Consider the following 12,706-nt stretch of genomic DNA (forward strand, 5'->3'; position numbering starts at 1 on the left):
TAATATAAATCATAGAAAATTAAAAGAAATTTGGGTTAGATTTACCTTAGGTAGCAAAATGGCGGCTCGTCTCTAATTCCAGTAAACAGAAGGGAAACATGGGGACGCACGTTCTAACTTAACCTAACCTATTCTAATAAATTACCGTAATTATTACCAACCAAATTATTAGAATAGGTTAGGTTAGAACGTGCATCCCCTCTGTTTCCCTTCTGTTTGCTGGAATTAGAGACGAGCCGCCATTTTGGCTACCTAATGTAAATCTAACCGAAATTTGGTTCGCGTGTACCTGCACCTTAGATATTTTTTCAGCCCTCCATTTAAAAAGTTACCCAACCTTCCTGTATAACAACAGAGAACTTTTTGTAAAATGACTGATGATATTGTTTTCTTTGTAATTGTTTCTAAAGTAATAATGATGTCGAAAAGGTTGGAGATAGGCGGAAACTAGGGGAAGACCAGAGACGATGACAAGAAAACAGCTCTAGGCTTATTTATTCTACGAACAATTACACTTAAATACTTATAAATGAGCAAAGCCTAGAGCTGTAACAAATGCATTAATTGAGATTTCAATGACGCTAATCTCTCTATTTTCCATTCTGTTATATAAGGTAGTTCCTGTAATGCCTTAACAATATCCACCAGAAGACATCCTTCCAGCTATCTTTTGATGGATAACTGTGCATTTGATACGAATATTTCCGATTTATCTCATTTGTTTTTGTTTAACACTACAAAACAAAGATTTAATTTTTTAATAGTGTTTTAAGCAATGATTGCGTGTAAAGGAGATACAAAAAAAAAATATTTGTACAGTATCTTTGTTCTTCCTGTTTTCGTTTCGACTTAACGAACTTTTCATATGATTATGTTTGGCTTCTACATTGGCGGAAAATATTCTAGAAACAGACACCAGAAAAAGGAACGTGGTGTCACTTCCTGTTTACAAAAATAAGTGGCATCGCGTGTCTGTCTGTCTTTTTCTGTCAGGAAACTGTTCGATTGTCATGATGTGGAAACGAAGGATTTCTCCCGGTGTTCTGGAAAAAGGGCAGTTTCGAATGTGACAATCTTACAGAGCCATAAAGTGTGATTCAAAAATAAATGCAAGATATAAAATAAATTTTGATTAATTGGCCAAAACGGCGGCTCGTCTCTGATTCCAGCAAACAGAAGAAAGGAAACAGTGGAGATGCACATTCTAACCTAACCTATTCTAATAAATTACCATAATTATTACCAACCAAATTATTAGAATAGGTTAGGTTAGAATGTGCGTCTCCACTGTTTCCTTTTTTCTGTTTGCTGGAATCAGGGACGAGCCGCCATTTTGGCATCATAGGTAACATTAACTTAAATTTTTATGCCATTAATAATAACGCTGCGGATTTTTATGAATATATATTTAGTCTATCTTCAACAAAGAATCTGTTGCCAATTATTCCTAATCTGGTATTCTTGATCAAGGTGAAGGCATGCACTTGAATCTATCAAATGCGGCTCTTTCTAAACTCTCTCTGTCGTCGGGATGGGCAATTTGAATTAATTCGTAAGCTCTCTGTCTTAGTGTCTTGCCGAAAAGATTAGCAATTCCATATTCTGTAACTACGTAATGGACGTGGCCACGCGTGGATGCAACTGCTGACCCTGAAAATTTTTTACATTTTACTATAAATTCTCTTGAAAAGCTTTCAGATTTGTGTTTAAATAGATTTGAAACCCTGAAATCTTTTCATATAAAATTTTTAGCCTGAAAGCTTCCAAGCCTACTTACCAGGCTTTAGATGAGGAACTATTTTAGCTTCTCCCTTACTGGTCCTAGAATGTAATACTAGTATCGGTTTCCCCTTCTGGTCTAAACTTTCAGCCGTTCCTCTTAAGAAATCGGCTTGTCCTCCAAGTCCTAATGGATTAGGATTGAAATGATTTATCACAGAATATCTATTAAAAGCCAATTAATATTTTATATAAATATCTTTAATAGTTTTGTATTAAAATCTGTAGAACACAATTACATTGGTATTGATGAGAGAAAATTTCCAATAGCCACGAAACAATGATAAATACAACAATGTAAACTTGCATTTGACTTATTAACAGCGTACCATCAAAGCTTTAAGCCAGTGGTGGCCAAACAAATTTTGTTATGGCCAAATTCGGACAGTTACAAAATTTACTTCAACCGCGAAGATATTTGAAGCACCTGATGCTGAAATATCTTTCGAACTCATCTTTTAAGGGTCGTCTTTATCATTTATGATGTACAGTACACGAACAAGACTCGTTTAATTTGAGGTGGATAGAGTATATTTTAAATTAAATAAATTAAAATATGATTAAAAATTGCAGCCCGGCATTGTGACCATTTCACAATAAAACAATTGCTCATTTTAATTATTCTTATTCTTATTATTATATTCATGGTTATATTTGGTGGGTGGGATAGGGCTTGCTAAACGTACCTCAATCGGTGCAGGAGGATCAACTTATAGAAACCCTATACAGACAAAACGACATTTGGGATAAAATTGGGAAAGAAGACTTTTCGGATAGTTGTAAAATAAGCACTGTTATTAGTAAAGGCAAACTAAGAGAAAATTGTAAGCATTATGTATTATCAGTAACACCGGAACTAAGAAGAAAAATAATAAACACACAATACCTCTCAATCTCATGGGCCAACATTAAAGTCGATGACTTCATTCCGATTATAAGATGCTTCCGCTGCTGCGGGTTTAATCACTTTGCAAGTGAATGCCAAGAGGACACAAGATGCAGCCACTGTACAAAGGCTCACAAACATACAGAGTGCCAGAATAAAAACAGCACACCCTGTTGCATAAATTGTTGCAAATACAACAGAAACCAACCTCCAAATCGTAAAATCCCAACAAATCACAATGCATTTCATAAAAGTTGTGAAATATTACAGAGATTTAAAACAAGGAAAGTACAGTTAACAAACTATGGGGAGTAATCTAAATAATAATAGTACTCAGTCAACTACAAATACACAGAGTAAAATTAAAGTGATACAAATTAACACTCAACATAGCAAGGCTGCTACCTCTGAAGCACTGTTCGTCGCAAACAAGTATCAAGCGGATATATTAGCTCTTCAAGAGCCATATTGCTACGACAAGAGAATAGCAATGTACGGGAAACTACAGGTGATAAATAACATTGATCCAAGCGAAAACCCAAAATCTGGCTTTGTTATTCTAAATAAAAATCTCAATGCTCAAAAATTGAGTAATCACACTAATAGGAATTTTACCACCATCATGATAAATCACCAAAATATATCGATAATTATGATTTCATTCTACTGTTCCCCATCTGAAGAAATCTCAGATTCACTAGAACTCAACAAAACTGTACAACATCTGAAAAACTTTCCAATATTGATAACAGGGGATTTTAATGCCAAGTCCTCGATTTGGCACAGTCCAAAAGAAGATCCAAGAGGAACTAAATTGGTAGAACTAATGAATAGCCTCAACATGGTGTCATTAAACACAAGTACACTCCCAACCTTTACGTCAACTACAGGAGAGAGTTGGATAGATGTATGTCTAGCCAATAGCCATCTTAATAGTTTCAACATTCAGTGCAACACACTGGATGATCACACGGCAAGTGATCATAACTATATAGACATTAATATTATGGTAACTGGGATACAAAAGAGCTATACAATTAAACAAAACACCAATTGGGATAAATACAAAAATCACATTAAGAGAAACTGGAACTGTGAGAACATAGTCAACATACGAAATACTGCGGAACTAGACAACAAAGTGGAAGAATTACATAAAATCATATATTCAGCTTACCATCATGCCACAACGGTTAGGACAGTAAAACATACTACTCCATGGTGGACGGCAGATCTTACGGCACAGCGGAGAACACTCAGGAAAACGAGAAATAAATTTAGAAGAGAAGTTGACACAAACAGGAAAGAAACCCTTAGGCAGGAGTACCTGAAACAATTCAGGGAATATAAAACAAATATTATCAAGACAAGAACTGAGTCCTGGAGGAGGTTTTGCACAAGCCTAGGAAAAGATCAAATATGGTCAATTCCATACTATATTGCAAGGAAAAAGACAAAACAAGCTAGGATTCCGGATAACTTACTCACCAAAATTAACAACAATGAAAACTCAATACAAAAAACGTACGAAATCATTACTAGTGAACTCTTCCCAGAAGATGACCCATTATTAGACGAAAGTACACACCAAGAAATTAGACAAAATAACAACACTGAGAACCTCTCTGCAGACGACACCCCTTTCACTGGACAAGAAATTTACAAAGAATTTAAAAATCTTAAACTGAACAAGGCACCCGGTCCTGATTGTATTACACCAATTATGGCAAAAATGGCATACGAGGCTATACCAGTCACATTTACAATCATTTTTAATAAATGTTTGGAACTCGGATTCTTCCCCACCATTTGGAAGAGAGCCAATATCAAATTCATCCCAAAGACTGCAAATCCAACTAAACCATCGGACTATAGACCTATATCCTTATTATCAGTTATAGGAAAAATACTGGATGGCTTAATGGTGAATGGATTACAATACCATTGCGAGAGTAACAATTACATAGATAAAAATCAGTTTGGATTCCGCAAAGGGAAAAATACAATAAGTGCTCTAGACTCACTGGTCACATACATCAAAACAGCTAAGAAAAAAGGGGAGCATACTCTATTAATTACTATTGACTTCAAAGGGGCGTTCGACCACGCACGGTGGCCCGCCATCCTGGAAGCGATTAAACATACAAAATGTCCAAAGAATATTTTTAAGATGGTCGAGAACTATTTAAAGAAAAGAGAAATTTTCATAATCAATAATGGTAAAACTTATCTTAACAAGGAAATAAAAAGGGGCTGCCCCCAGGGGTCCAGATCTGGTCCCTTCCTATGGAATCTCATATATAACAGTCTACTGAAAATTGAAGGTACAATACCAAAGGAGTTTAACTGTAAACTCCAGGGTTATGCAGATGACACGCTATTAGCAATTACACATAGTAACCAAAAAGTTCTTCAGAACAGGGCGAACGAAATTCTTGAGAAAATCTCGCAGTGGAGTAAAATGATGAAACTGAAAATTAACTACGGGAAATGTCAGTGCATAGTATTCCCAAAATCCACACCGCTTCAGAAAGCACTAATAATTAAAATGGATGATTAAAGAATCAGGAACAGCACAGAGATTAAATATCTAGGTATCGTACTAGACAACAAGATGACTTGGAAGAACCATGTATATTACATATACGATAAGACTGTCAATACTATACACTCTCTAGCATCGATTGCAAGGAACAAATGGGGCTACGATAGTAAGGCATGCAGGTTACTCTACACGGCGGTAATTGAACCAATGATCACCTATGGATGTGAGATCTGGGGGGAAGCGGTTACAAAAACACGCATTAAAAGGAAACTCCTTTCAGCACAAAGGAAGTCTGCAATTTCGATTACAAAATCTTACAGGACAGCCCCTACTGACTCCACCCTTGTCATTGCAAACCTCCCACTAATTGACCTCATCATCATAGGAAAGGTCTGGCAATTTCTACAACTAAAACTATCATCGGGACGCATCAATAGGGAAACATACAACAGAGAAACAGAAAAAATAGGGGTCAAAGAAGAAGCAAAAAATACAGCTGACCACATACAGAAGTACAAACTGGATAAGGAACCGCAGGACTACGCATACCATCCTAGCTTCACGATCGACGAACAAATCAATTTGAACGAAAGCGCTATAGCAAACGGACTATGTATCTTTACAGACGGATCAAAGTCAGGAGCGGGAGTGGGAAGTTCCATAGTCGTGAAAAACAAAGACAAAAACATCTACCAGGCTAGATATAAACTTCAGAACCACTGCACAGCAAATCAAGCAGAATCATATGCAATCTACAGGGCTCTCAATTGGATAAATGAAAACAGACAACACCACAAATTCAATCGGGTAACGATCTACAGCGATAGCAGAGTGGCATTGCATCAGATTAAAAACATGAACATCAAGCTGATTGCGGTTAGAGAAAGCATTAACATACTTAAACACCTAAGAAGTAAAATTAGAATTAATCTAAATTGGATAAAAGGGCACGCGGGTACTCAAGGTAACGAGAGGGCGGATCTTTTGGCTCGCTCGGCTCCGAATTGGACAAATAACTACAATTATAGTTACACTCCCATAACTTGGTTAAAAAAGAATATCAAGGAATTCATCTGGCAAAGGTGGCAGAAGAGATGGGATGAGGGCACGACTGGAAGAATAACACACGAATACATTCCAGACGTCAAGCAACGTAATAAATTCGAACATTTAATACACAACTTCAACATAACCCAACTGTTGACAGGACATGGGAACTTTCGGAATTACCTCAGGAGGTTTATTAAAAAGACAGATGGTATGTGCCAATGCCCTCTGCAAGAAGCAGACACGCCACAACATATCATTTATCTCTGTCCAAACTTTACGAACCAAAGGAAAATTCTAAGAAAAAAGGTAAATGATGAAAATGAACTTTGGCCATGCGAACTGAAGAAGTTTATTAATAACAAGAAAATATATGCAGCCTTTAAAGAGTTCGCAAAAAGTATTAACATCCTAAACTGAATTCTCCTACTTAGTGGTAATAACAATATAGTCAGTCGATATACGTTGCGCTTACAAAAGTTTGGTATTAACTACGTTAATAGCCTTTCGTTGTACATATGTAAATAGTCACGCCTTGTTCACTCCACGCGCTTAAATTTGTACTTCAACAATTTTTATGTTCCTCGTTCTATTGTTATGCAGTATTACCTAGCACTGTAAATACGATGTAAAAGTCATGGGACTCCATGGACCACAACTATCTTTCATTCTTTCCTATCCCCCTATCCCTTCACCTCCACCTTAACTTTTCAAACTTTCCTCCTTTTTTTCCTCTTCTTATTTCTGGGCTATACCTATGAGTGAGGCCCATTAATAAAGTTCTGGACGTTCTGGTGGGATAGGGCAGGGGTCGGCAGGAGCGGCTCTTTGCATAGACGTTTGCGGCTCTTCGGACATAAACTCCAATTTCACCTCATCTCAAGCAGCCTTATAACTTATGAGTTTACGAGATAGAGCCGCCGAACAAACTTCGACTCGTACGGCATACCCTCTGTACCACTCTTAAGCCCGTCCGCACATGACCACACTGTCATTGATCAATATGAGTCGCATGCGAGTGGTAGCATTTGAAGCATATCTATATATATAACCCATTGAACGCGTGTCCGTCCGTGTAACGTTATGCCAAAAACGGCCACTATAGGCGCCCCTGTCGTGTGTCGTATTTCGCACATTTATATAGGATATGTATAGGACCTATACATATGTATATTACATATATGCGGCTCTCTGGTACTTTTGTTATCCTGTTTCCATGACAATTTGGCTCTTTTCACTTGACAAACTGCCGACCCCTGAGATAGGGCAACGCAACATAATCGAACTCAAGACAGGCTTGAAAAAAGGCTTACTTAGTGCCCCAGGACGGAAATAATTAAAAGAAAAATATGTGTATATTGAAATCAATATAATAAATGTCATTTTAAAAAATTCTTACGTTACAAACATATTTCTATATTTCCAGTATGTCTATTTGCGACTGATGTACTGTACGGTACAAGTTTTGGTACTATTACTTTAAGTGAATAAGTTGCTGGTTTTTATACATTATACAGTATATGTAAAATAGAGAAAAGCATGCACATATATTATTATTATTATTATTATTATTATTTACAAATTACTGTTTAGTATTTGCAACTAAAATTTGTATTAATAATTATAAACCATTAAAAATTAAACAGTTTTAAAATTAACAAAACGCGTGTGAAATAATCGTACTCTACATACGGTAAATTTCTTTCTCTCACTTGTATTCTATGTGTTTTTTGTACAAGGAGTAAACGACATCAGTATTTGACAAACGACATCAATATGGTGCATACTTTTGCCGAAATTAAAATTTCAAATTTTATCGCTTTAAGCACTGAGATTGGAAATTCAAAAATATTAGATGAGCAGTGTAACGACTTAAAATAACTTATATAGCATACAGTATGACCCAAAAATAAACTATTAATATTATTTTAAGAGCAATTAAAGTCATTATGGAACAGTTTCATGATATCATTCGTGTGATGTGCCTACCAGTGGACAAGTAGATAAAACTGAAAACTATTATTGATCTAACACGAAAACAGGGACCAGTTTCCGACAGAAAGTCTTCAGATCTCCCTGTGTTGCGTTGCCTTATCTCATCAAACTAAATCACGCCAAATGAAAGAAATTGAGAGAACACACAAACGTAAAAGCTACGAACAGTAGTTTAACGAGAACAATAGCTTACCCGAATATATGTATGGTCCAATACAATCGGCTGCAACTTCTCCAGCTAAATCGATCTCGATGCAGGAATTAATGGCCACCATTTTGTGATTGGAAGCGATCACTCCCGTGTTGTTAGTGAAACTGACATCCCTCATTTCTATATTATAATTATCAATGTATAGTGTTAGTTATATATGAATGGAAAACATTGTGAATTTTAGACTGCAATCAAAAATAAATTAAAAAATAAAATAACGAGCGTACATATTTTATTGTGTATTAATATAAATTGAATACATTATGTAAATATAAGCTAAACATTATTTTCTTATAAATTGAATTGTATTTTATAAATTGATAAGTGATAATTGAAAGCAAGAAATGGTGCATTTAGAAATATGGCGCCCATAAGCGCATAATATGCAGGAGCCCCCAAACTAATAGTGTACTTTTGCATCGACTTATTCTATTTTATTATTTTAATTTTGCAATAATTGCATTTTTATCCGGTTATTTAGTACTACCACTTTGTTCACGTAAAGTATATACCTTACATATATTAATACCACTCGACTGATATGTTTTATTTTGTCTCAACTTAAGCTTTTAATTTGTAATAATTCCTTTTTGAGTTGTTTCTACATAAAATTGTTCTTGCATTATTTTAATCTTGCGCCCCTAAACCAGGGTCTAGTGGGTCTAATGGGAAATCCGCTTAATGGGAAAGATAGTGATTTTGTAGAACACTAGTGATATCTCTTTCTGCATGTTTGTCATACATGCTGCCAAATACTCGGTAGTTCGGCAGTCTGGCTTCCGCGCAACGACAATAAAATGACGACGATGGAGCATCGCCAGCAATCTGTCGAACGTGAAGAAAATAGCTCGACAAGCTGCAAAATACACAGGGAGACCATTGAAAGGAAGGAAATGTTAATAGAGTTAATGAGGGAACTTGAGATTTCAATGCTTTGTAAAATTCATCGGGCTTTCCCTTCCCGCTTTTGCGTAAATGCAACTAGAAAGAATTCCTGTAGGCGCGTGACTTCGGTACCCTTAGTGTTTCCTCTCCTCCTGTTCTTCTCTCTTGCATAAACAGCTTAAAGCTCTCATGTCATTTCAAGTCATGAAATTCTACTACATAAATTCTAACATATATGCCTACAATAAGTAATAACTACACAAATTCTATGTATTGACTCTTCTATAAATTCTATGAATTCTGTGTATTAACTCTTCTACGAATTCTGTGTATTCAATCTTCTATAAATTCTGTGTATTGACTCTTCTATGAATTCTGTGTATTAATGAACTATGAATTCTGTGTAGTAACTCTTTTATGTATTAATTAACTCTTCTATGAATTCTGTGCATTAACTCTTCTATGAATTCTGTGTATTTGCTTAAATGCACATTTTATTTTTATTGAGAGGGGAAAAAGTGAACATTTCCCAAATGGAAATCAGTCACTTTTTTCGAACTCTAACCGTGTAAATTTGCAATGCAAATACATTATTTTGTCGTAAGAGATTTGATACACACTTCAAATACCAGTAGATGTCGGTTGCAACAGCAGATTAACAAGATTAATGTAAAGCTGAAAGCAATTTAATTCTACTTACCTACGTCCATATTATTGTTGAGAAAATCATAAAGCTTTTTAGAACCGATAATATAACCAGTAACTATCTTCCCCGGAATAACGGTCTTGTATCGATTAGTAATGGCTCCAGAGTTAAAGAGATCGACAAGACCATCGCCGAACATTTCGGTGTGAACACCCAAATTGCGATGTTGTCTAAGTGAAGTCATAACGGCGTCGGGAATCGATCCAACACCTAAAATATTTATAAAATTGGTTAATATTACCCTAAGTATACAAGATGGCGGCTCATCTCTTACTCCAGCATACAGAAGCGAGGAAACAGTGGGGACGCACGTTTTCTAAACCTAACTTATTCTAATAAATTACCATAATTATTAGTAACTAAATTATTAGAATAGGTTAGGTTTAGAAAACGTGCGTCTCCACTGTTTCCTTGCTTCTGTACGCTGGAGTCAGAGACGAGCCGCCATCTTGTATACCTAGGGTAACATTAACCATAAAATCTAATTTTAGAATATGTTAGAAAACTCTTATTGCTTTATACAAAAATAAATCGTAATTAATATATTAATTTTAAATCATTTTCAATTTTTGCACTAGTATTTTAATTTTTCTCTAATCTACTTGTGCCCGGGTGGATAACACTACCGAACACGATAGTTGGTCGCTGGCCAAGTGAAGTTTTCCGTGTTTAACACCCAAATATTTGTCAGTTTCGCATAGAAGTCCTCTCGGGAAGCATCCCCATTCCCCTGGCAGATCGCCTTTGTGTTGCATTCCGATGGGCTTATTATAACGTGTTTTTTTATTGCGAGGTACTACAGACAGAAATATTAGAAAGAGAAATATGCATATAGTATTTTGGCGCCCGAAGCTCAATTCGCTGGCCACATTCACTTGTTAGTCTATGTCTTAAAAAGAAACTTGTATTGAACCTTGTATGGGCAACCCAACTGACGTATTACGAGCTTGTTATTGCAAAACATATTTATTAGAAAGTCACGCCTTACCTATCTGAAACGTGGCATCATCATCCACTAAATTATCAGCAATTAATTTTCCTATTTTTAAATCCATTTCTGTAATTTGCCTGGACGGCACCTCCGTTAGTTCGTGATGCCCTTCCACTAAGAAATCGAAGCGATTCACGTGAACTTGGCTATCTCCAAACGTTTTAAGTTGGTTAGAATTGACTTGCGCTAGTGGAAAAGAAGATAATTACAAATTCATTCTATAAAAAACATAAATATTATAATAAATTCATACCTATAACGCATTTGGCACTTTCGACTGCGGCTCTAGTGCATCCCGCGGTGCCTCCTAACGAACAGAAACCTCGTTCGTCCGGTGGTGTTACGTGAACTAAAGCAACGTCAACCGGTTGTCGATGTAAGTACATCGGGATATCCGTAACAAAAATTGGCACGTAATCAGCTTTTCCAGAATTTACGGCACGGCGGAGATACGGACTAACAAAGGGTACAATGCAGCGGAACATATCTGAAAGCACGCATTTTTATAAATAACGAATAAACACCTAACTCAGTTTCTTACTCTTACAGTACCTGGAGATTCTGATTCCAAACAACTGAAATCGCCGGAAATAATAAGAGAATAAGCAACGGGTTTCTTTTGTCTGGAAACTTTGGCATATTGTATAAACGTTGAAACAAGCTTTTGTGGTAGAGTAAATAGTCCATCGATAAATATTCTATCACCTGTAATAGAATCAATTAAAAAAAACTACAGTTAGAAAACGATTATTTGAAAACGATATATCATCGGAGCACTTGTTGGCAATGGCTTCCCCGTATCAAAGAGCATACGATGTCATAAAGAGCGTGATCGGAGTTAGATAAGTAATTTTACTGTAGAAAAGAATGGCAGAATTAATATCCCAAAAGAACCAGCCGTGTTCATTAAACGATGTAGTACAAAGGGCCGAGTGGTTAATGTTCATCATAACACTGGGAGATCAGCGAACGAATGCGGACCGGTCGAAAAATTCCGGGAATTTTTCGGGGGTAGTCTGTTCCGGATATGCAAGACCCCGTCTCTCACCATTCGGCCGAACTCACAATGGGTTTTGGTTCAATTGACATACGGTAACGCGTCACATGGGCGATCTGCCGAGGGAGAATGCCTCCTGGGATGTCTTTTATGGGAAACTTAGATGTTACAAAAGTGAAGAAAACCCGAAAAATTCCACGTGGACAACCGTGGGTCAGGCGACCAACTACTGGTTCTATCCACTAGACCACTGGTGTGTACGATATAATTATGTGTTAAAATTATTCGAGTGAAAAACAACCCACCAGATTTAATTACAGAAACAGCTTCTTCCGCAGAGGTCCATTTACTTTGTTTTCTTGGATAGTGATTAGGATTTTGAGAATAAGTGAAGTAACTCTTACTGATAATCCTTTGTTTTAATGATGTAAAAACTGGATTTAAACTATTTCTAGAATAGAATAAAATGTTACTGACACGTCTGGTCGCCATCGACTTTTGATCTGAAAGAATTGCTTCATAAACTATTGATAACATACAGATAATTCTGGAAATGTTTATATAACATTTATATAAACATTTGACATTTATAAATTCACGTTCACGGTCATCCACCTTTATTGTATCTTGTGCGATCTTACATATACTTGAATTGAGTACTTTT

At 36.2% G+C, this 12,706-nt stretch overlaps 1 protein-coding gene across 1 annotated transcript; it reads right to left on the bottom strand.

Annotated features, from left to right (window-relative positions):
- Positions 1-1,413: 1,413 nt before the first annotated feature.
- On the bottom strand, positions 1,414-12,538 carry LOC136986473 (4-hydroxybutyrate coenzyme A transferase-like). Its single transcript, XM_067284005.1, has 8 exons — positions 12,348-12,538; positions 11,598-11,750; positions 11,299-11,532; positions 11,043-11,231; positions 10,049-10,264; positions 8,446-8,583; positions 1,778-1,906; positions 1,414-1,650 (listed from the first exon to the last, which is right to left on the bottom strand). The coding sequence occupies exons 1-8, from the start codon at positions 12,532-12,534 to the stop codon at positions 1,466-1,468; spliced, it is 1,431 nt and encodes a 476-aa protein (XP_067140106.1). The 5' UTR covers positions 12,535-12,538; the 3' UTR covers positions 1,414-1,465.
- Between the last annotated feature and the right edge of the window lie 168 nt (positions 12,539-12,706).

This window comes from Centruroides vittatus, unplaced genomic scaffold (assembly GCF_030686945.1).
Source record: "Centruroides vittatus isolate TY-2023 unplaced genomic scaffold, ASM3068694v2 scaffold_1047, whole genome shotgun sequence".
NCBI lineage: Eukaryota > Metazoa > Arthropoda > Arachnida > Scorpiones > Buthidae > Centruroides > Centruroides vittatus.

Coding starts and splice junctions, on each gene's coding strand:
- LOC136986473 (XM_067284005.1), bottom strand. CDS start 12,534: ATGGCGACCAGACGTGTCAGTAACATTTTATTCTATTCTAGAAATAGT. Junction 11,751..12,347: donor TGTTTCTGTAATTAAATCTG/GTGGGTTGTTTT, acceptor ATTCTATTACAG/GTGATAGAATATTTATCGAT. Junction 1,907..8,445: donor TGGACCATACATATATTCGG/GTAAGCTATTGT, acceptor CTAATCCATTAG/GACTTGGAGGACAAGCCGAT.